Source organism: Papio anubis, chromosome 3 (genome assembly GCF_008728515.1).
Source record: "Papio anubis isolate 15944 chromosome 3, Panubis1.0, whole genome shotgun sequence".
Taxonomy (NCBI): domain Eukaryota; kingdom Metazoa; phylum Chordata; class Mammalia; order Primates; family Cercopithecidae; genus Papio; species Papio anubis.
The window spans coordinates 61215204-61238860 of NC_044978.1; the positions used below are offsets into that span (position 1 = coordinate 61215204).

General features: G+C 39.2%; 1 protein-coding gene across 7 annotated transcripts in view; it reads right to left on the reverse strand.

The window, feature by feature from the left end:
• Nucleotides 1–1347: 1347 nt before the first annotated feature.
• The window catches only part of LARP1B (La ribonucleoprotein 1B), a 156399-nt gene continuing 134089 nt past the window's right edge, over nucleotides 1348–23657 (reverse strand). For 5 of the 7 annotated variants that reach the window (XM_009207547.4, XM_009207548.4, XM_009207546.4 and 2 more), the window contains 5 exons: nucleotides 13580–13740; nucleotides 12506–12650; nucleotides 6639–6748; nucleotides 5794–5921; nucleotides 1348–3317 (listed from right to left, as the gene is read on the reverse strand). In XM_009207547.4, coding sequence (XP_009205811.3) covers nucleotides 3120–3317; nucleotides 5794–5921; nucleotides 6639–6748; nucleotides 12506–12650; nucleotides 13580–13740 — 742 coding nt within the window. In that variant the 3' untranslated portion in view covers nucleotides 1348–3119. Of the gene's footprint in view, nucleotides 3318–5793; nucleotides 5922–6638; nucleotides 6749–12505; nucleotides 12651–13579; nucleotides 13741–23657 lie in introns of those variants that run through there. The other 2 variants (XR_002522199.2, XR_001902838.3) reach the window with 2 other exon arrangements.

Sequence of the window (23657 nt, forward strand, 5' to 3'; positions counted from 1 at the left end):
CCAGGCGCAGTGGCTCACGCCTGTAATCCCAGCACTTTGGGAAGACAAGGTGAATCACCTGAGGTCAGGAGTTCGAGACCAGCCTAGCCAACATGGTGAAACCCCATCTCTACTAAAAACACAAAATTAGCTGGGCATAGTGGTGCATTCCTTGCAGCTACTCGGGAGGCTGAGGCAGGAGAATCGCTTGGATCTGGAAGGCAGAAGTTGCAGTGAGCCAAGATCGCGTCATTGCACTCCAGCCCGGGCAACAAGAGCAAAGCTCCGTCTCAAAAAAAAAAAAAAAAGAGAGAGAGAGATTTAAATGACTTTTTGCTTATCAGTCTAAAGAGAAAGATTTATCATAATTGGTGTTGATAAGGATGTAGGGAAGCAGATGTCGTTGATGAAAGCGTAAACTGTGCAGCCTTCCTAGAGGGTCTTAAATGGAGACATGTTTTTACTTAGAATTCCAACTTCTAGGAGTTCTTGACAGTAACTCTTTTATACACAAAGATTTATCTGTAAGGATACTATTCATTGTTGTTTGTTTTTCTTTTGCTTTTTTTTTGTTTTTTTGAGATGGAGTCTCACTCTGTTGCCCAGGCTGGAGCGTAATAATGGTGTGGACTCGGTTCACTGCAACCTCTGCCTCTTGGGTTCAAGTGATTCTCCTGTCTCAGCCTCCCGAGTAGCTGCTATTACAGACTTGCGCCACCACGCCGGGCTAGTTTTTTGTATTTTTAGTAGAGATGGGGTTTCATCATGTTGGCCAGGCTGGTCTCGCACTCCTGACCTCAAGTGATCCACCCGCCTCAGTCTCCCAAAGTGCTGGGATTACAGGTGTGAGCCACCATGCCCGGCCTATTAATTGTTGTTTGTAACAGCCAAAACCTAGCCACAGTCAAAGTTCAACAGTCAGCAGTTAGCTAAGTAAACTCTGGCATATTCACATGCTGGAATACTATGTAACTAGTAAAAGCCATGAAATAGAAATATTAATGACATCACTGGCCAGGCACAGTGGCTCATGCCTGTAATTCAAGCACTTTAGGAGGCCAAGGAAGGTGGATCACCTGAGACCAGGAGTTCAAGATCAGCCTGGTCAACATGGTGAAACGCCATCTCTACAATTAAAAAAAAAAAGTAATGAGAAATATTAATGACATCGGAAAACGTTCAACTCCATTAAGTGAAAAAAGCAGGTTATAACATTATATATAGCCTGATGCCAATTTTGGTTTTTCTTCTTTTTATAACAAGTACTTTATTTTCTTCTTTGTGCTTTTCTAAATTTCCCAACGTACATGTATTACTTTTATAATAAAAATATGATAAAACTACTAATTAAAACAAACCACAAAACTCTTGATTATTATATTTTCATTTATAATATACAATTTTCCAATCAAATTTACACTTGTATATTCAGTTGAGTAGAAATATCTGGTTAAATACAGGTTTCAGATGTGTGTGTTCAACACAAAAAGGACACTGAGAAAAATTTATAGATCATTTCAAGAGACCATTTAAAGCTAATAAGCATGGTTTGGAAATTTCTCACTGAAAAGCTGGAACTACATATCCCATTTAAGAAAAGACTTGAAGATCTATTATTCTAACCCATTGCTTGTTTTGCAGTCTCTTTACAATATATCTAAATAAATTTATTTTCTGAATATTCAAATTTGAGTATTTCAGCAATTTAAAGCATCAAAATGACCCTCCAAACAGTAAATATTATAAAATTGCCAATTATTACTTATGAGAAATAACTTACTGAAAACCTATTTACAAATTAACAGCCCATCCATCCAAAGATTATATGCATTTCAATATTATAATTTATAAGAACAAGACATCCAATCTGCTCAAAAAGAAAATACAAATTAATCTAGCATAATGAAACCACTTGCTTTTGCCAGTACAACAAAATATCTGTAAATTATGTAGTGCTCAATAAAAGTGGATGTAAGTTTATAATTGAAACTTCATTCACAAAAATTAATGGTCTTTTACCAGCAAAACTGAATATTACAGCTTTTCAACTATATTCTAAATAAAAATAATTCAAAATTCAAAAAATTCAGAATAAGTGCTTTATTTTTTTAATCTCACAAAAACTGAAACTATCATTTACATCAGTTGTAATAGCAATAAAAATTAGAAATCAATTTGCTATAACTCTTGAAAACATTTATAAAGACAAAACAAAATTAAACAAAAAATAAAAAGGTAAAACTAAGTATTCATTTTAAATTAAAGATAATCTGACTCCTTATGACCTACCCACTTGCAGATGTATAAATAGCAGATGCATTCAAAACAGTGCAAGATTTAATTAGTTCAGGACAATATTCCAACCAACCCCAATGTAGGTTTTAAATTACTTGTGCACGTTTATATAGAATCATAAAAATAAACCTCTAATATATAATCAGCTTATACAACAACTGTGGAAATCATGAGATATGACTGGGGGGAGAAAAGCAAAACCTAGCATCAAAAGTGCATATACTCACTGTAACTATAATCTTGCTATATATTCCTACTTTTGTTTAAAAAAAAAGTTTAAACTATATGTCTCAAAGAAATACTAAATGTATAATTTCATATTCTTTTTTGAATTTAAAAAATATATACGTAATCCTCCTTTGTTTTTGGTAAGTTCAAATATGAATTGACAGTGGGGTAATTGGATTGTGGATTCTTTAAGAAAGCTCTATAGAATAGAAGAATACAACATACTATATCTTCTCTAAGAAGTATGAGCTGAAATGTTAGGCATTCCTTGTATTGTTTTTTAAATATATTTAAGGAATGCTGTTTTTGTAAAACCATGGCTTTGAAAAAGAAATCTGAGATCAAAATACATTACTAGAGGATCTCTATAAAAGGTCACCAAGACTATCCTTGTTTGTGAAATCAGGGAAAACATTTTTAGAATTTATCTTGTTAGAAAAAATGCTACCACTTTTCTTTCTTTTTCTTCTTTCTGATTATCTCAATTAAACATCAGAAGATTTTCCCTAAATAAATACTGATGTAAACGTTGACTTCAAGGACAAAGAACTTTCGTAAGAGTCTATTTCTCAGGCATTTCACCATTTCTTGAGACCACAGGCCACAGGCAGCACTGTTTAATGTGAATTGTCACTGGACTCCGGTGAAGTATTCCTTCTGGGATCGTTTATTGGGACCTGAAGCTGACTCGTAGATGTAGGTTTAGCAGCATTTGGTGGCTTTGTAGAGGAATTAGGTGGAAGTCTATGACGATTACTCTCCTCACCAGAAGTAGATGAATGTCTTTTTCTTCCAAATTCCTCACTAATAGGGGGCTGCAAATGATGAAAGACAACACCGTTGACAATTTTACTGTTTTTCCTCCCTTCAGAACCTAAGGCTAGACTTTTCCCCAAAAAAAAGTAAGTTAAATGGACACTTCAGTAGATTTTTTTTTTTGACGGAGTCTCGCTCTGTCGCCCAGGCTGAGTGCAGTGGCGCGATCTCCGCTCACTGCAACCTCCACCTCCGGGGTTCACACCGTGCACCCGCCTCACAGATTTTATTAGTATAACAAAAACTTAACAGCAACTTAAGATACTAAACTTAAATTTCCTTCCTAACTAAATCAGCCTACTAGTATTTGCTCATTCTTTTACTCAACATACGTTTGTGGTTTTTGTTTTTGTTTTGTTTTGTTTTTTGAGACCTAGTCTCACTCTGTAGCCCGAGTGCTTTTTTGTTTGTTTGTTTTGTGTCTTTTTTTTTTTTTTTTTTTTTTTTGAGACGGAGTCTCACTCTGTAGCCTAAGCTGATGTGCAGTGGCGTGATCTCGGCTCACTGCAACCTTCGCCTTTGGGGCTCAAGCGATTCTCCTGCCTCAGCCTCCCAGGTAGCTGGGACTAGAGGCGCCCGCCACCACACCCGGTTAATTTTTTTGTATTTTTAGTAGAGACGGGGTTTCACCATGTTGCCCTGGGTGATCTCAAACTCCTGAGCTCAGGTGATCCACCCGCCTCGGCCTCCCAAAGTGCTGGGATTACAGGCGTGAGCCACCATGCCCGGCCTCAACATGTGTTTATTAAGCTTCTCTCATGTTTTAGGCTTGAGCTATCTGATAGGGCACAAGTATAAGGCTGGGTTCCTTGCCTCCAAGAAAATGTTTCAGCAAGGCAATTTGCCTTCTTTATTCAATTTCGTCAGCTGTAAAAGATTTGTATCTCCAGTCTCTTTCTCAATCCTAAACTCCTATTCCAGGCTTGCTTAAGTGAAAATGTTTAACAGATAAATGAAAGCAGTAGAGGAATAAAAAAGATGCCAAGTTAAATTATCGTTAGCAAGTTTGAAGGTTTATCTAGAATTCCTATGATAAGGAGACTGGAGAGTATTATTGATGGTACCAAATTTAAACATCTTCAAACGTTTAAGTACCCAGTGAAAAGGCATCCTGCATCCAAAAAAAGTCAGTTTTTTAGGCCTTTCCAGTTACCAAGATTTGGAAGCCCAGAACTGGACACCAATGAAATAGTACTTTTATGTGGAGATAAATTAAGATAGTAACCTCCTTATCCAATCCTCCGTTGTACTTAAAGGAGGAGGCCTGAATTCTTGGCTTATGTTCAGATGGGACAAGAGTCTCAAATATAGAGCAAGGATGTCTTTGTGATAGAACTGGTTAGACCACTCTAGAAAAATAGCTCTTAATTCAAGAGACAGGCACTTTTATTAACCTATCCCTGGGTCATCAAGTTCATTTACACAAAACTGCAAGACAAATTACAACACAAAGCAGAGATGATGAACCTAGCCTTCCTTTGACTTCTTTTCTAAATTTAAAATTTTTCTTCTTCCTCTTTTTTTTTTTTTTTAGACAGAGTCTCATTCTGTTGCCTAGGTTGGAGTGCAGTGGCACAATCTGGGCTCACTGCAACCTCCGCCTCCCAGGTTCAAGCAATTCTTGTGCCTCAGCCTCCCGAGTAGCAGGGATTACACACGTGCACCATCACACCCAGTTAATTTTTGTATTTTTAGTAGAGATAGGGTTTTGCCATGTTGACCAGGCTGGTCTTGAACTACTGGCATCAGGTGATCCACCTGCCTCAGCCTCCCAAAGTGCTGGAATTACAGGTGTGAGTTACCATGCCCAGCCTTTCTCCTTAATTTTTTATTTATCTTCTTCCTCCTTTTCCTTTATCTTCTTAGATTCTTGACATTTTTTAATGCTTCTCTTTTCCTTTTGAAATCAAATTGATAAAGCCTATATAAGTTCAACCTTCAACCAAAGGTGATGGGAAGAACCCACGAGAGTGGACATCGTCATAAGATGGCAGCAAAAGGACCTTGTCTAGCTGACTCAACTAAAAGACACCACTCTTGTGCTTGCATACATGCACACAACATTCTCTCCTTAATTTTATTATACAGGTACCCTAAATCCATATCAGCACATGTTACAGAAAGTATATGGATAAAAGATCATTAAAAAGTGAAAAGTTTTCACATTGCTAGTGACAAATTAGCATATCAGATAAAAATTAATAAATCTAGAAAATGTTTAATTATAGAAGCATATGAAAATTAAATTGAATTAACAATTGCACTGTGGTTATGCAAGATGTTAACATTTGGGAAATCTGAGTGAACAGAGTATATGGGAATTCTCTGAACTATTTTTGTATCTATTTCAAAGTTTAATTTTAAAACTAAAAAGTTAAAAAATAAAAATTACAAAATTAAAGTTTAAAAAGTCACTGAGAAGAGATTGAAATATATGGAGAATAAAAAGAATAGAGGAAACGACTTAAAACTTACATCAACACGGAAGTCTTCTAACCTCTTAAAACTACAGAGGTATTCCTGAAGTTTTGGGTCAATAGACTGTGTCGTAGATTGTGAATATTTCAAATAAGCCCAAAACTTTTCTAGTCCATACAGCTGACCTAATAACGAAGAAGAATATACATTATAAATTATATAAAATTTTTAAAATGATTCACATTAAATATAATCCTATCAGCAATAAACAATTTATCTTCCAATATATGCTTACTGTAGATCTTGAGAATAAGACATGTAATGAATTAAGCAATAATGGAGCTAATATTTATTGAGCATTTGCTATGTAACAAGTATTAAGTGCTTTATTTTGCATCAAACTAATTTGACCCATATACAACCCAAAAGATGGATGTTCTCATATATGTTACAGATGAGAAAACTGAGGATAGCAAGGATAGGCAATTTACCCACCATCACAAAGATTCTAAATAGTGGAAAGGGAATTTGGACCTAGCAATCTGGCCCAGAGCCTGCACTCTTAACCACTGTGCTATTTCTGCCTTTCCAAGCTTACCTGCTGATGTTGCACAGAATTTTCATGTAATGAAACATCAGTGAGTAGCCATGTTTGTCAAAGGGATAATGACAAAATATACCTCCATAAAAGAAAGACTTGAGAGTAGTTACTTTCCAACACCTCCCAGGAAGGGCCTTCTTACTACCTGGTGCCCCATCCTTCATCAAGAAACATAATAATAGCATGAAGATCTTAAATGGTTTGCCTTGAAGAAAAAAACTATGAATTCCCTCCCTATTTACTGACAGACTCAGGTTTACAATTTCCAATTAGAGTATAAATTTTCTGATGTTATTGTTACCAGATTCGTAGTCTTTTTTGGTTTCTTCTTGGAAATCCTGAAAAATTTCTTGCCTGAATTTTTTTTCCAGTCCATAACTATAAAACCTGAACAGACATTCTAACCCATACCTATAAGGAGAAAATAAAAGGTTTATAATAAAATACAATCTCTCTATAGTAGTAACATCAATATAAGCAAACATGGCACAAGTAATCCTAAATGAAAAATAACATCTTAGCATTCAGATTTTTTAATTTTTTTGAGACTGAGTCTCACTCTTACTGTCCAGGTTGGAGTACAATGGTGCGACCTCAGCTCACTGCAACCTCTGCCTCCCTGGTTCAAGCTATTCTCCTGCCTCAGCCTCCTGAGTAGCTGGGATTACAGGTGACCACCACCGTGCCCAGCTAATTTTTGTATTTTTAGTAGAAAAGGGGTTTTACCATGTTGGCCAGGCTGGTCTCAAACTCCTGACCTCAGGTGATCCATCCGCCTCAGCCTCCCAAAGTGCTGGGATTACAGGTGTGAGTCACTGCGCCCAGCCAGTATGCAGATTTTTAACTGAACTGGTAATTAGTAATCCACAGCTGGCTTTGCTATTTTTGTTGACTCAGCCATAGCACATCATGAAGGTATACAGAGAACCTGCTGCATGAGAGGCAGCCCTTGGACAGTTCAGTATGACCTCTTTAGATGCACACAGTATCTCTCCCTGGTGTTTCTGAAGAACTGGCCAAAAGATTTAGTGATAAATTGGGGATGTGTCAGATTTTCCCCAAACCAAAATGTATAATGGTGTGTTTGTACACAGTATTAAATAAATACTCTTGAATGTAAGCTTTACTCTAGGAAGATAAAGACCATAGAGCTCTTCCCTAGATCCTAGGTGTGGTTGTCCCATTCAACTATAATGGTACAAACATAATTAAATGGTTAAGAGAGCCTCCCTGCTTTCATTATAAAGTACAATTAATAGTAGATACATTGCTAATAGAGCTAAAATCACTACAACCTTCAACCACAGGTGATGAGCAGAACCCATGGAAGTGAAACAATGCTGTAAGATGGCAACAAAAAGACCTTGTCTAGCTGACTCCACTAAAAGATACCACAATTAAAACACTCCTAAGTTAGAATCCTAAGTCTTTCTGGGTACCTCAGCAGAAAGGCTTCAACCTCTCCATTCTGCTAACATAATGTTAACAGGCTGTCAGTCACAGGAAGCAGGGTGTGTGATTGTGTGTCTCTTTTGTAACCAGCTTATTTACAAGACGAAGAGTGATGGTCTGGCAAGCCAACAAGAGAAATGCAGGACTGCCAACTACACACTTAAACACTAACCTGAGCCCTTGGCTCCCATAGCCTTAAGTGATGCTACTGGTTGAGCTTGCATGACTGAAGTCTAAGGAGATCAAAGACTAAAGGAGCCACAGTTCACAATGACAAACTTGCTTTGATGTTCCTCTTACGGGATCATACTATACCGACATCAGTTGTTCTCAGTCTTAGCTACATATTATAATCATCTGGGGAGCTTTTAAAAAATACTGATGCCCAGGCTCTGCTCCAAACCGATGGAATCAGGATCTTTTCTTTTAATTTTTAAAATTTTTGTGGGTACACAGTGGGTGCATATATTTATGGGGCACATGACATGTTTTGATACAGGCATGCAATGTGAGATAAGCCTGTCATGGGGAATGGAGTATCCACCCCCTCAAGTATTTATCCTTTGAGTTACAAACAATTCAATTACACTCTTTAAGCCACTTTATTTATTCATTTTTTAAATTTTATTTATTTATTTATTCTTTTGAGACAGAGTTTTGCTCTTGTTGCCCACGCTGGAGTGCAGTGGTGCAATCTCGGCTCACTGCAACCTCCACTTCCTGGGTTCAAGCAATTCTCCTGCCTCAGCCTCCCGAGTAGCTGGGATTACAGGGGCCTGCCACAATGTCTAGCTAATTTTTGATTTTTAGTAGAAACAGGGTTTCACCATGTTGGCCAGGCTGGTCTTCAACTCCTGATGTCACGTGATCCACCCACCTCGGCCTCCCAAAGTGCTGGGATTACAAGCATGAGCCACCATGCCCGGCTTCTTTCAGCCATTTTAAAATGCACAATTAAGCTACCACTGACTATAGTCACCCTATTATGCTATCAAAGAGTAGGTCTTATTCATTCTTTCCAATCATTTTTATTTTTTGTACCCAAAATCAGAATCTTTGAGGTGAAGCCTAGGTATCTCTCTTTATTTCTGGAGAAGTAAGTTTTTGGTTTTTATCAAGTAAATCATATTTCAGAGGAATACAGAAATTCTTAGATTATTGATAAAGGATTAATACTCAATACAACATTTATATTGAATAGGCAATATTTGGATTTTTACTCTTATTTCTTAGCAAACTATTCCAAAGACCAAAAGTATGACATTAATAACACAACCCAAACATGCAGCATAACTGCTGGAGTGAAGGACCGAGGCAAATGATTAGTGCTCTCAGTTGTCATTTACTCATTTACCACTTACTTCAAGACAGCTCAGAGGAGTAGAAGACCTAGAGGCTTAGAACCACAAGGAACTATATTTGAATCATGGGCTTGTAATTATATCACTGAAAACTGAGTCAATTAGATCCTATTTTTCAAAAATAGGTATTTGTAAACCTTCTAGGCCAGAGCTAGCACATTGAAGACATGTAAGAAATGTTAGCTCTCCCCCTCCTTCCTGAAATCACATTATTACTACTTTCAACCAATGGACAGAATTAGTAACAATTCCCTAATAACAATAATCATCTGGCCAGCCACCGTGGCTCATGCCTGTAATCCTAGCACTTTGGGAGGCCGAGGTGGGTGGATCACTTGAGGTCAAGTGTTCAAGACCAGCCTGGCCAATATGGTAAAACCCCATTTCTACTGAAAATACAAACATTAGCCTGGTGGGGTGGTGGGCACCTGTGAACCCAGCTACTTGGGAGGCTGAGGCAGAAGAATCGCCTGAACCCAGGAGGCAGAGGTTGCAGTGAGCCGAGGTGGTGACGCTGCACTCCAGCCTAGGCAACAGTGCGACTTTGTCTCAAAAAAAGAAAAGAAAAGGAAAGGAAAGAAAAGAAGGAAAGAAAGAAAGAAAAAAGAAAAGAAAAGAGAGAGAGAGGGAGGGAGGGAGACAGGAGAGAAAGAAAGAGAGAAAGAAAGAAAGGAAAGGAAAGGAGAGGCGAGGAGAGGAGAGGAGAGGAGGAGGGGAAGGAGGGAGGGAGGGAATCATCTATCAAGCACTTACTATACATAAGTTAATGTGTTAAGCCCTTTAAATGCTTAGTGTAACCTTCACAATAACCCTGTGAGAGAGTATGTATCATAATTTAATCTTTTTTTTTTTGTTGAGATAGGGTCTTGCTCTGTCACCCAGACTCAAGTGCAGTAGCGCAACCTCCGCTCACTGCAATCTCCTCCTCCCAGGCTCAAGCAGTTCTCATGTTTCAGCCTCCCAAGTAGCTATAAGCGCAGGCCACCACGCCAATCTAATTTTTCTATTTTTAGAAGAGATGAGGTTTTGCCATGTTGGCCAGGCTAGTCTCAAACTCCTGGCCTCAGTGATCTGCCTGCCTCGGCCTCCCAAAGTGCAAGGATTACAGGTGTGAGCCACCATGCCTGGCTTAACCTACTTTTTATAAAGAACATAAAGCCTGGTGGGATTACAATCTGTCACCTGTAAATTAATGGCTGGGACTCAAATATGGTCCTGATTTCAAGGACTTCAGGTGCTTAACCACTACTTCCTAAGAAGTAGCTAATACAGTCGAGTGGTAAATACTGCAGAAACAGAACCAAAGGTAGGAAACTATGTTACAAAGGTATTAGAAACATACGCAGAGTTATGTGTATAGAAACACAGAAGAAGAACTCCCAACCTAGACTTGGGTGGAAATGGAATCAGAGAAGTTATTAGAAAGTCTTAAGGAACAAACAGAAATTGCATAAATAGCAAAATATGCTGAGATCAATTAAAACAATGGCTTTCAAACTTTTCTGACTAGGTCCAATACTGTAAAAAATATTTTACCTTATAACTAAATCAACATGTACATCTCTATATGTGTGTACATAAAAATATGTATGTTTTACAAAACAGTTCTTAAATTTGTATGTATGTGGGTATGAATTAAATTTGTATGTATGAATTACTATGCTCAGTGCAGTCTGGTATTTTCTACCGCATTTTTTAAAGCACGTTAGAACCACTAAATTGATTTTATGATTGACGAATAGGTAGCAAACCACAGTTTGAAAAAGAACAATGAGATCAGGAATGGCAAATTTTGCCTTTTATGTCAACTCTGGTAAACTGGCAGTAGCTATTTAAAGTCATAAGGAAGAGTATAAATCTGAAAAGTGTGGTAAGAAAGAACATAAAACATAACAGGGATTGATTAGAGATATCAGTAATAGAGGAAAAAGAGCTAAACATGCCATGGATCTGCTGTTCCTGATATAGATAACAGATAAAAATTAAATGGGCTTTGTTTTTACATAAGTCAACACAAAGAAATTTTTGTGTTTTTTAATCAGAAAAATTTATTTGTAGCACCTTGCATTCTTCTCAAAGATCACGATATCTGATAAACAATATATTCTTATTTGAGATTTATAAGAGGAATCCATTTTCAGAACTTAAAGAAGGGTAAATTTAGGTAAATATGATTGAATGAAAAATCATCTTTTTCCCTTCTCTCCATGTCTCGTTCCTTTCTCCTTTTGCCCATGAATAAATAGCCTTCTTGAGTCCACGCCATGTTCCTTCTTACCCTCTTGGTCTGCCCTCACTCAGCCCTACAAGCACTCTCAAGACTTTCCGTGAACATTTCTGAAGAAAGCAAGGTCTAAGCTGGGATAAAAAGAATAGGATTTAGAAAAGCACAGGGAGGATGAAGAGAAGTAGAAGCAAAGTTAAGAACATGTACAGATGTCCAGAGGCTAGAGAGCTTGGTTCATTTGAAGAATATGTATCAGTACCACTGTTGCCCAGAGTACTAGAGGACTAGTGGGGAAAAAATTAGACAAGGTGAGTCAAGGGACGTATTGTGAGAGGCCTTGCTTTTTTTTTTCTTAAAGAATCTTAAGAACTGGGTTGGCTCTAAGTATATATCAATTGGGGTATGTATCTGTACATGCAAGGGAAGTCTGTAATGGTGGCAGCATGGGAGAGAAAAGTTTTGTAATTTCATTCAGCCCTTGTGCCAGCCTCTAAGATGGTTCCTAATGATCCCATCTCTTGGTATTAACAACCTCGTGTAGTACTCTCCCATACTGTGCCAGGCCTGGTCTGTATCGACAATACAACATGGCAGAAATAATGGTATGCCACTTCCATAAAATACTGAGGCTTCCATTTTGGAAGCTCTACTCACTCAGGGTAAAACCATATTGTAAAATGCCCTAGGGAAGGTCAATGTGGCAAGGAACTGAAGCCTCCTGCCAACAGCCATGTGAATGAACTTGAAAAAGAACCTCCAGCCCAGGCCAAGTCTTCAGACACTGCAGCTGCCTTCAACATCTTGGCTGCAAGCTCATGAGAAACCATGAGCCAGAACCACCCAGCTAAGCGGTTCCTGGAGTCTCAACTCTTTGAAGCTGTGAACTAGCAAATGTTTATTGTTTTAACCTATGGAGTTTTGGGGTAATTTGCAATGCAGAAATAGAAAACTAATACAGCCCTCCCTCTAGTTATATTGTGCTACTTTCACAGTTCAAAATCAGGTTACTTCAGTACTAGTTTTTAAAGTTATTTTCTAAAAACTCCCTCTATTGGATCTACCTGGGGAAAGAAAAAAAGAAAAAGAAAAAATTTAAACTCCCTCAAAGTGTAAAAGAAAATATCTGACCTGTAATTTTCTTTTGCATCTTCCCAAGCAAGTTGTCTAAATTCCTCATACATTTTTTTATTGAAGTGATCTCTGAGAAAAAAGGACCAGAAACGAAAGAGGGTATTCATTTCTTGGGACTGACCAATTCCCAAGCGTTTTCTCTCTGAAAAAGTTAAATAAAATATTATTTTATTAAACATACTTTTTAAAGAGAAGAGAGCAGATGTTATATATAAAATGAAGAAAGCTCAACAGTATAATCCTCAAAGTGTATTTAGCTTTCTTCTAAATAGAGCGGGGATCTCCCACCCCTCGGCCACAGACTGGTACCCTATTGTGAACTGCACATGTGAGGGATCTAGATTGGCCACTCCTTAAGAGAATCTAATACCTGATGATCTGAGGTGGAACAGTTTTATCTAAAACCATCCCCCACGGAAAGATTGTCTTCCATGAAACAGGTTGCTGATGCCAAAAGGATTGAGGACTGCTGAAATAGCTGACAAATGTTAAATCAATTTTCTGACTCACTGCTTAAATTATAAATATCTGCCAATAGCAACAAGAAGAGTAGATTAAATTTTTTTTTCTTTTTTTGAGACGGAGTCTCACTCTGTCGCCCAGGCTAGAGTGCAATGGCACGATTTCGGTTCACTGCAACCTCTGCCTCCCAGGTCTCAGCAATTCTCCTGCCTCAACCTCCTGAGTAGCTGGGATTACAGTCGCCTGCCATCACACCTGGCTAACTTTTGTATTTTTAGTAGAGAAGGAGTTTCACTATGTTGGCCACGCCGGTCTCAAACTCCTGACCTCAAGTGATCTCCCTGCCTTGGTCTCCCAAAGTGCTGAGATTACAGGCATGAACTACCATGCTCGGCCGAGTTTGTTAATTTTTATTTCCTAATGTGTCTAAGTTATAAAGTACATAAATAAAGAATATATATAAACACATTTACTGAAAGTAAAACTATTTATAGTCTAACAATAAAAGAATATCTTAACTTGATATTAAAGGACAACATATTAAATTTTTTAAAATTATATTTTAATTTTAAATATCTTAAATAGATAGATAAAGGACAAGCATCTTACCACTTAGGCATCTTCGACGATATTTGTGGTATACTTGTTGGGTAAAGCCATTTTCCTTCAAAAGTTCATGAGAAGGATGCTGGAACTTTGGGAATGAATGAGGAGTACATCCATAACTTCCTGCTAGTGGTGCGCCTTCTGAAGGTGAAGCATTTGAAGTGCTGTTTGAGGAAGTGGAAAAAAGTCTTCAAAATGAAAAATCAAGAACCAAGTATATGAACCAATTTGTACTATTTTTTTCATTATTGGGGGTCTAAGCAGTGGAAAAGACAGTAATCTCTAAAACTCTCCTAAATTAATGACATACAGATCTGCATATAGTGCTATTTATGTTCAATACAGTTTATGTAAATTCAGAAGCTGATAAAAAGCATAGTCATAAACTCTCAAGTTAACACAGTAAGTAGAAGCAGGTAACTGAATAGCTCATTCCTCCTCCAAATCATTATTAATTTAGTTTAGTTTATTATTATTATTATGGTACTGTAGAAATTTTCAACTTATCTTGAATAATTTAGATTAATGATGTAAATTGAATACATGGAGATTAGGGATAAAATCTGGCACAAAGATGGGCAATAATTTCATTATGTCAAAGACATACCTGCAATTTCCTTTTTTCTCTAAAGGCATCAAAAGTAAGACAGAACCTGCAATTCTCTAAATCAATTCCACTTTTGATCTATCTCCTAAATCTGTCTTTTCCTTCTCATCTGCACTCAAATTCAAATTTAGACCTAAATTAAAATTTAGACCTTCCTCTTCTTTCACTTGAATTATCCAGTCTGTTTTTCCAAGTGTCCCTTCTCTATCCTGCCACCAAAATTATCTTCCTAAAACATTTATCTAAATCATTGGTTCTCAAAGTGGTCTGCAGCATCATAAATCAAAATTTCATTCCTTTTTGTGGCTAAATATTTATATTCCATTGTATGTATTTATCTAGTTATTTGTTGTTGGATACTTGTTTATCCAGTCTTTTGTTGAGATTCCCACTTTTTGGCTATCATGAATAATGCTGCTACAAACATGGACATCCAATATGTGTTTTCAATACTTTTGACATATAACTAAGAGTGGTATAGCTGGGTCATATGGTAATTCTATGTTTTAACATTTTGAGAAAATGCTAAACTGTTTTCTACAGCAGCTGAGGCATTTTATATTCCCACCAGCAATGCATGTGGGTTCTAATTTCTCCACATCCTCACAAACATTTATTTTCAGGTTTTTTTGATTATACATATCTATATTAGTTAGCTCAGGCTGCCATAAAAAGATAGCACAGACTTGGTGGGTTAAACAATAGAAATTTATTTCTTTGCAGTTCTAGGGGATAGAAATCTAAGGTCAGTATGACAATAGGGTTGGTTTCTGATGAGGCCTCTCTTTCTGACTTGCAGATAGCCATCTTCTCGCTGTATCTTCACATGGCCTGTCTTCTGTACAGGCACAAAGAGAGATATTTCTGGTGCCTCTTCCTCTCCTTATAAAGACAACTTCTATCAGATTAGGACTCTACCCTTATGACCTCATTTAACCTTATCACCTCCTTAAAAGTCCTATCTCCAAAAACAGTCACATCAGGGGCTAGGAATTCAACACAGGAATTTTGGGAGGCAGGAAGGAGACATAATTCAGTTCATAACACCATCCTAGTGGGTATAAAGTGGTATTTCATTTTGGCTTTTTGAATTTATGTTTCTCTAATGACTATGTTGAGCATCTTTCCATGGGCTTACTGCCCATTTGTATACCTTCTTTGGAAAATGTCTACTGAAGTCCTTCACACTTTTTTTTTTAAAGACAGGGTCTCCCTCTGTCACCCAGGTTGGAGTGCAGTGGTGTGAACATGTTTGACTGCAGCCTTGAACTCCTGGGCTCAAGCAATCCTACCATCTCAGCCTCCTGACCTACCATCTCAGCCTCCTGAGTAGCTGGAACCACAGGTGTATGCCACCATGCCAAGCTAATGTTTTGTTTTGTAGCGACAGGGTTTTGCCATGTTGCCCAGTCTGGTCTCAAACTCCTGTGCTCAAGCGATCCTCCTTCCTTGGCCTCCCAAAGTGCTAGGATAACAGATATGAGCCACTGTGTTTGGCCTTTTGCATATTTTAGAAAATAAGGGTTTTGTTGTTGTTATTGTAAGAGTTCTTTATATATTCTAGATTTAAGTCCCTTATCAGATATATTATTTGCAAATAATTTCTCCCATTCAGTGGGTGGCCTTTCTTGTTGATAGTATCCTTTGATGTACAGATGTTCATTTTTTTTCATCATTTTGATGAAGTCCCTTTATCTATTTTTTTTCATTAGCAGGTAGCCGTGTACATGTGTCTATTTTTTGCTGTTGCCTATGATTTTGGTGTCATATCCATAAACAATGAGGCCAAGGCCGGCACGGTGGCTCACGTTTGTAATCCCAGCACTTTGGGAGGCCAAGGCAGGTGGATCATGAGGTCAGGAGATCGAGACCATCCTGGTTAACACGGTGACACCCCGTCTATACTAAAAATACAAAAACTTAGCCGGGCATGGTGGCAGGCACCTGTAGTCCCAGCTACTCGGGAGGCTGAGGCAGGAGAATGGTGTGAACCTGGGAGGCGGAGCTTGCAGTGAGCAGAGATCACGCCACTGCACTCCAGCCTGGGCGACAGAGCAAGACTCCGTCTCAAAAAAAATGAGGCCAAATCCAATGTCATGAAAGTTTTCCCCTACATTTTATTTTAAGAGTCTTATCTCTTTAGTTTAGGATTTTAATCCACATTGAGCTAATTTTTTTTTTTTTTTTTTTTTTTTTTGAGATGGAGTCTCGCTGTGCCACCCAGGCTGGAGTGCCGTGGTGCAATCTCGGCTCATTGCAACCTCCACCTCCCAGGTCCAAGCGAATCTCCTGCCTCAGTCTCCTGAGTGGTTGGGATTACAGGCGCATGCCACTACACACAGCTAATTGTTGTATTTTTAGTAGAGACGGGGTTTCACCATGTTGGCCAGGCTGGTCTCGAACTCCTGACCTCAGGTGATCCACCCGTCTCTGCCTCCCAAAGTGCTGGGATTACAGGGATAAGCCACTGCACCAAGTCTAATTTTTTTTATATGGTAAATGTTAAGGGTCTACTTTCATTCTTTTATATATGGATATCCAGTTCTCCCAGCACCGTTAGTTGAAAAGATGATCCTTGTTCCATTAAATGGTCTCGGCACCTTTATCAGAAATAAATTGTCACATATGTGAGAATTTATTTCTGGGCTCTCTATTCTATTCCATTGGTCAATATGTCTGTTCTTATGCCAGTACTATATTGTTTTCTTTGTTTTCATTTGTTTCTTTTTAGAGATGAAAGTCTCACTATGTTGCCCAGGCTGGATTCAAACTCCTGGGCTAATGCAATCCTCCCATCTCAGCTTCCCGAATAGCTGGGACTACAGGTGCATGTTAGCATGCCCAGTTTATACTATTTTAATTATTGCAGTTTTGTGGCAACTTTCAAAGTCAGGAGGTGTTAGTCTTCCAATTTTATTCTTCTTTTTAAAAATTGTTTTGGCTATTCAGGGCTACTTGCAATTACATACGAATTTGAGATGTGGCTCTTCCATTTCTGTAAAAAAGACTGTTGGAATATTGACAGAAATTAGTGCTGAAGACATAACTCATTTTGGGTAGTGCTATATTTGGATGTTTGTCCCCCACAAACCTCATGTTAAAATTTGATTCCAAAGTTGGAGGTGGAGGCCTTATCAGAGGTGACTGGATCATGGCGGCAGATCCCTCATGAGTAGATTAATGTCCTCCCTTGTTGGGGAAAGAGGGAAAGAGTTCTTACTCTACTAGTTCCCACAAGAGCTGGTTGTGAAACAAAGAGCCTAGGACCTTCCCCTTCTCTCTCTTGCCATGTGCTCTCCACACATGCAGGTCCCCTTCACTTTCTGCCATGAGTGGAAGCAGCCAAAGGCCTTCACCAGAAGCCAAGTAGATGCTGGCACCATGCTTCTTGCACAGCCTGCAGAACCATGAGCCAAATAAACTTCCTTACTTTATAAATTACCCAGCTTCATCTATTCCTTTATAGCAACATAAAGAAGGACTAAGACAGGTAATATTGATGTCTTAACAATGTTAAATCTTCTTCCCCATAAACATGGGCTGTCTTCCCATTTGTCTAGGTGTCCCACAATTTTTTCACTAAAAAATTAGAGTCTAAAAAAACTCTAATTTTTTCTTAGAGTTTTCAGGGTACAAGTCTTTCAATTCCTTGGTTAGGTTTATTCCTAAATATTTCATCCTTTTTTTTTTTTTTTTGAGGCAGGGTCTCACTCTGTCACCCAGGCTGCTGAAGTGCAGTGGCATGATCTCGGCTCACTGCAACCTCTACCTTCCAGGCCCAAGTGATCCTCCCACCTCGGCCTCCCAAGTAGCTGGGGCACAGGCGCGTACCATCATACCCAGCTAATTTTTGTATTTTTTGTAGAGACGTGGTCTCACCATGTTGCCCAGGCTTGTCTTGAACTCTTGGGCTCAAGCCATCCACCCACCTTAGCTTCCCAAAGTGTTGTGACTCCAGGCCTATTTAATTCTTTTAGATGCTAATGTGAATAGGATTGCTTTGTTAGTTTTCATTTCAGACTATTCATTTCTGATATATAGAAACACTGCTGATTTTTGTGTGCTGACTTTGTATCTTGCAACTTTGCTGATTTTATTAGCTTTAGTAATTTCCTGGTGGATTCTTTGGGATTTTCTATATGTAGAATCATGTTATCTGTAAATATAGTTTTACATCTTCCTTTCAAATACAATGTTGTTTTTTTCTTGTCACCTAGCTCTTGCTAGAACTTTCAGTACAACATTGAACAGTAGTGGAGAGCACAGGCATCCTCGTGTTGTTCCTGATCTTAGCGAGAAAATTTTCAGTCTTTCACCACTGACCATGATGTTAGCTATGGGTTTCTCATAAGCACTTTTTATCATGTTGAGGTATTTTCCCTCCGTTAGCTTTCTGAGAGTTTTCAATCATGAAAGGGTATTGAATTTTGTCAAATGCCTTTTCTGTGTCAATTGAGATGATCATGCATTTTTTTTCTTTAGTTCTATTAATATCATGTATTACATTTATTGATTTTATGTCAAATCACTCTTGCATTACTAAGAAAATCCTACCTGGCCATGGTAAATAATCCTTTTACTATGCTGTTGGATTCGGTTTGCTAATATATTCTTGAGGACTTTCACGTCTATATTAAAAAGGGATTTTGACCTGTAATTTTCTTGTGATATCTTTATCTGGTTGCAGCATCAGGGTAATGCTGGCTTTGTAGAATGAGTAAGAAAATGTTCCTTTGCTCACGCCTATAATCCCAGCACTTTGGGAGTGCGAGGTGGGTGGATATGAGGTTGGGAGTTCAAGATCAGCCTGGTCAACATGGGGAAACTCCATCTCTACTGAAAATACAACAAGTAGCCGGGCATGGTGGCAGGTGCCTGTAGTCCCAGCTACCCAGGAGGCTGAAGCATGAGAACTGCTTGAATTCAGGACGCAGAGGTTGCAGTAAGCCGAGATTGTGCCACTGCACTCCAGCCTGGGAGACAGAGTGAGACTCCATCTCCAAAAAAAAAAAAAAATTCCTTCATCTTCAATTTTTTTGGAAGAATTTGAGAAGGATTGGTGTTAATTCGTTTTTCTTTTTTATTTTTTTGAGACAGGGTCTTGCTCTGTCACCCAGGCTGGAGTGCAGTGGTATGGTCATGGTTCACTACAGCTTCAGTTTCCTGGGCTCAAGCAATCCACCCACCTCAGCCTCCCAAATAGCTAAGACTACAGGCACGTACCACCATGCCTGGCTAATTTTTTGGATTTTTAGTAGAGACCTGGTCTCACCATGTTGCCCAGGCTGGGTGTTAATTTTTTGTTTTGTTTTTCTTTTTCATTTTTTTATTTTTTGACAGACTCTCACTGTGTTGCCCAGGCTGAAGTGTAGTGGCACGATCTTGGCTCACTGTAACCTCCGCTTCCCGGGCTCAAGTGATTTTCCTGCCTCAGCCTCCTGAGCAGCTGGGACAACAGGCACCCATCACCATGCCCAGCTCATTTTTGTGTTTTTAGTAGAGAAGGTGTTTCACCATATTGGCCAAGCTGGTCTTGAACTCCTGACCTTGTGATCCACCTGCCTCAGCCTCATAAAGTGCTAGGATTACAGGCATGAGCCACTGCGCCTGGCCTAATTCTTTAAATATGTGGTTGAACTCACTGGTGAAACCATTTGATTTAGCACTTTTCTGTGTTGGAAAGATTTTGGTTACTAATTCAATCTATTTGCTTGTTATAGGTCAGTTGAGATTTTCTATTTCTTCTTGAATCAGTTTAAGTAGGTTTTAAGGAATTTGCAAATGTCTTCTGGATTATCTAATTTGTTGACATAGAACTGTTTTTTTTTTTTTTTTTTTTTGAGACGGAGTCTCGCTCTGTGGCCCAGGCTGGAGTACAGTGGCGAGATCTCAGCTCACTGCAACCTCCACCTCCTGGGTTCAAGCAATTCTCCTGCTTCAGCACACCACCAGCCCCCCCACCCCCATCCCCACTTCCCCCAAGGAGCTGGGATTACAGGCATGAGCCCCCACACCCGGCTAGTTTTTTTTGTATTTTTAGTAGAGACAGGGTTTCACCATGTTGGCCAAGCTGGTGTCGAACTCCTGACCTCAGGCAATCTGCCTGCCTCAGCCTCCCAAAGTGCTGGGATTACAGGCGTGAGCCACCATGCCCAGCCCACAGTATTCTCTTATCCTTTTTATCTCTGTAAGGTCAACCAGTAGTAATGTCCCCAGTTTTGTTTTGTTTTGTTTTTTTCCTGATTTTAGTTATTTGCATCTTCTCTTTTTCTTTATCAGTCTAAAGTTTCATCAGTTTTGTTGATCTTTTCAAAGAATCAACTTTTAGTTTCCTTGATTTTCTCTATTATTGTGGGTTTAGTTTGCTCTTCTTTTTCTAGTTCCTTAAAGTATAAAGCTAGGTGGCCGATTTCTGATCTTTTTTCTTTTTTAAATGTAGGCATTTACAGCTATAAACTTCCCTGTCTCTATATGGAATCTGTAGTTTCATTCATGTAGTTATTTATTGACTGCAAAGTATGTCAGGTACTGAGAAGTTCTTTACATTAAAGAACTTATTGTCTAAAGAAAACATAGAGAAACAAATAATCCATGTAAAACGTTGAGCACAGTGCCTGGAACCATTTATTGAAAGCATATAAAAGTGGTAGCTATCATTAAATAAATTCTCCACAATGAATAAATATACCTTACTGGCATACTTACCACAGGGAGCCAGAAGGAAGCAAAGAGGTAGATCAAAATGAGGACTAACAAATAGAAATTTGAAAACAGTTTTCAAAAGATGGAACAATGAGAGAGAAAGGAAAGCAGAGAGAAAGAATTGCTCAATCAGAAGGAAAGAACGAAGATAAAATTAGTATCGAATACTTAGATTAGTAAAAGAAATGCAGATAACATCAAAGTTCTAACTATAATTACAGCACATGAATCTATATTACTATCAATAAGCCTAGGACTTACTTTAGCAACATTCAGTAGACTAGGAGCAAATATAATAGAAAGAAAGTTGGATTTATTCAGACTGGGATTTGATAAGATTTAAACAAAAAAAAAAAGTCTAGAAGTAATAATCAAGAATTCGGCCGGGCGCGGTGGCTCAAGCCTGTAATCCCAGCACTTTGGGAGGCCGAGACGGGCGGATCACGAGGTCAGGAGATCAAGACCATCCTGGCTAACACGGTGAAACCCCGTCTCTACTAAAAAATACAAAAAAAACTAGCCGGGCGAGGTGGCGGGCGCCTGTAGTCCCAGCTACTCGGGAGGCTGAGGCAGGAGAATGGCATGAACCCGGGAGGTGGAGCTTGCAGTGAGCTGAGATCCGGCCACTGCACTCCAGCCTGGGCGACAGAGCGAGACTCCATCTCAAAAAAAAAAAAAAAAAAAAAAAATCAAGAATTCAATCAAAATGTATAAGACACACAGAAAGAAAAAATAAAATTCAGAAGATAATGTAATAAATAGAACCAGACTTACAGATAACTCAGCTTTAGCATAATCACAAATGAACTTTAAAACAACCATGATTAATATGTTGAAGGATCTAATGTAAAAGATGAACATTCATGAAGAGATGGAGAATTTCAGCAGGAAAAAAAGAAAACCTTTTTTTTTTTGAGATGGAGTCTCGCTCTGTTGCCCAGGTTGGAGTGCAGTGGCCCCATCCCAGCTCACTGCAATTTCTGCCTCCTGGGTTCAAGCGATTCTCCTGCCTCTGCCTCCTGAGTAGTTGGGATTCCAGGTGAGTGCCACCACATCCGGCCAAGAAAACTCTTTTTTTGTTGTTTTTTGAGACAGAGTCTTGGTCTGTCGCCCGGCTGGAGTGCAGTGGCGCCATCTTGGCTCACTGCAACCTCCGCCTCCCGGGTTCACGCCCTTCTCCTGCCTCACCCTCCCAAGTAGCTGGGACTATAGGCGCCCGCCACCACGCCCGGCTAATTTTTTGTATTTTTAGTAGAGATGGGGTTTCACCGTGTTAGCCAGGATGCTCTTGATCTGCTGACCTCGTGATCTGCCTGCCTCGGCCTCCCAAAGTGCTGGGATTACAGGCATGAGCCACCGTGACTGGCCAAGAAAACTATTTTTAAACATTCAAATGGAGCCGGGCACGGTGACTCACACTTGTAATCGCAGCATTTTCGGAGGCCAAGGCTGGGGAATCACCTGAGGTCAGGAGTTCAAGGCTAGCCTGGCCAACATGGTGAAACCCTGTCTCTAACAAAATACAAAAATTAGCAGGGTATGGTGGCGGGCACCTGTAATCCCAGCTACTCAGGAGGCTGAGGCAGAAGAATCGCTTGAACCCAGGAGGTGGAGGTTGCAGTGAGCTGAGTTGTACTCCAGCCTGGGCAACATGAGCGAAACTCCATCTCAATAAATAAATAAACAAATAAATAAATAGTCAAATACTAATGCAAAATATACAAAACACAATATCAGAAATGAATACTTCTTTGATGTATTAGCACACTAGACACAGCTAAGGAAAGAATCAGGAAACCTGAATATAAGTCAATCAAAATTATACAAAGTGAAACACAATTTAAAAGGAGTAGGAGGGCCAAGCACAGTGGCTCACGCCTGTAATCCCAGCACTTTGGGAGGCCGAGATGGGCGGATCACGAGGTCAGGAGATCCAGACCATCCTGGCTAACACGGTGAAACCCCGTCTCTACTAAGAAATACAAAAAATAGCCGGGCGAGGTGGCAGCGCCTGTAGTCCCAGCTACTCGGGAGGCTGAGGCAGGAGAATGGCGTGAACCCGGGAGGCGGAGCTTGCAGTGAGCTGAGATCCGGCCACTGCACTCCAGCCGGGGCGACAGCGCGAGACTCCGTCTCAAAAAAAAAAAAAAAAAAAAAAAAAAAAAAAGGAGTAGGAGGCCAAGCACAGTGGCTCACGCCTGTAATCCCAGCACTTTGGGAGGCTGAGGCAGGCAGATCTCTTGAGGTCAGGAATTCGAGACTAACTTGGCCAACATGGTGAAACCCTGTCTCTACTAAAAATACAAAAAAATTAGCTGGGCGTGGTGGCATGTGCCTGTAATCCCAGCTACTCGGGAGGCTGAGGCAGGAGAATCGTTTGAACCCGGGAGGCAGGGGTTGCAGTAAGCCAAGATCGCTCCATTGCACTCCAGCCTGGGCAACAAAAAAAATAAAAATAAAAATAAAAACAAATAAAGGGAGTAGGAGAAAAAACACATCAGAGCATCCACCAGCTATGGGTATTATCAAATGGTCTAACATACATGTAATTTGAAACCCAGAAGAAGAAAAAACAAAGAAAACAGGGCAAAAAAATTTATGATGTCAAAAATTATTCTAACAATTAAAAAAGTCATAAATCTGAAACCATCAGAGAACCACAGCAGGATAAATACCTGATACATGTGTGTATGTGTTTGTGTGTGGGTATATTAATAATGGGCAAATAAATATCTATTACGAACCTACTAAAGAAATCTCCCAGGCCGGGCA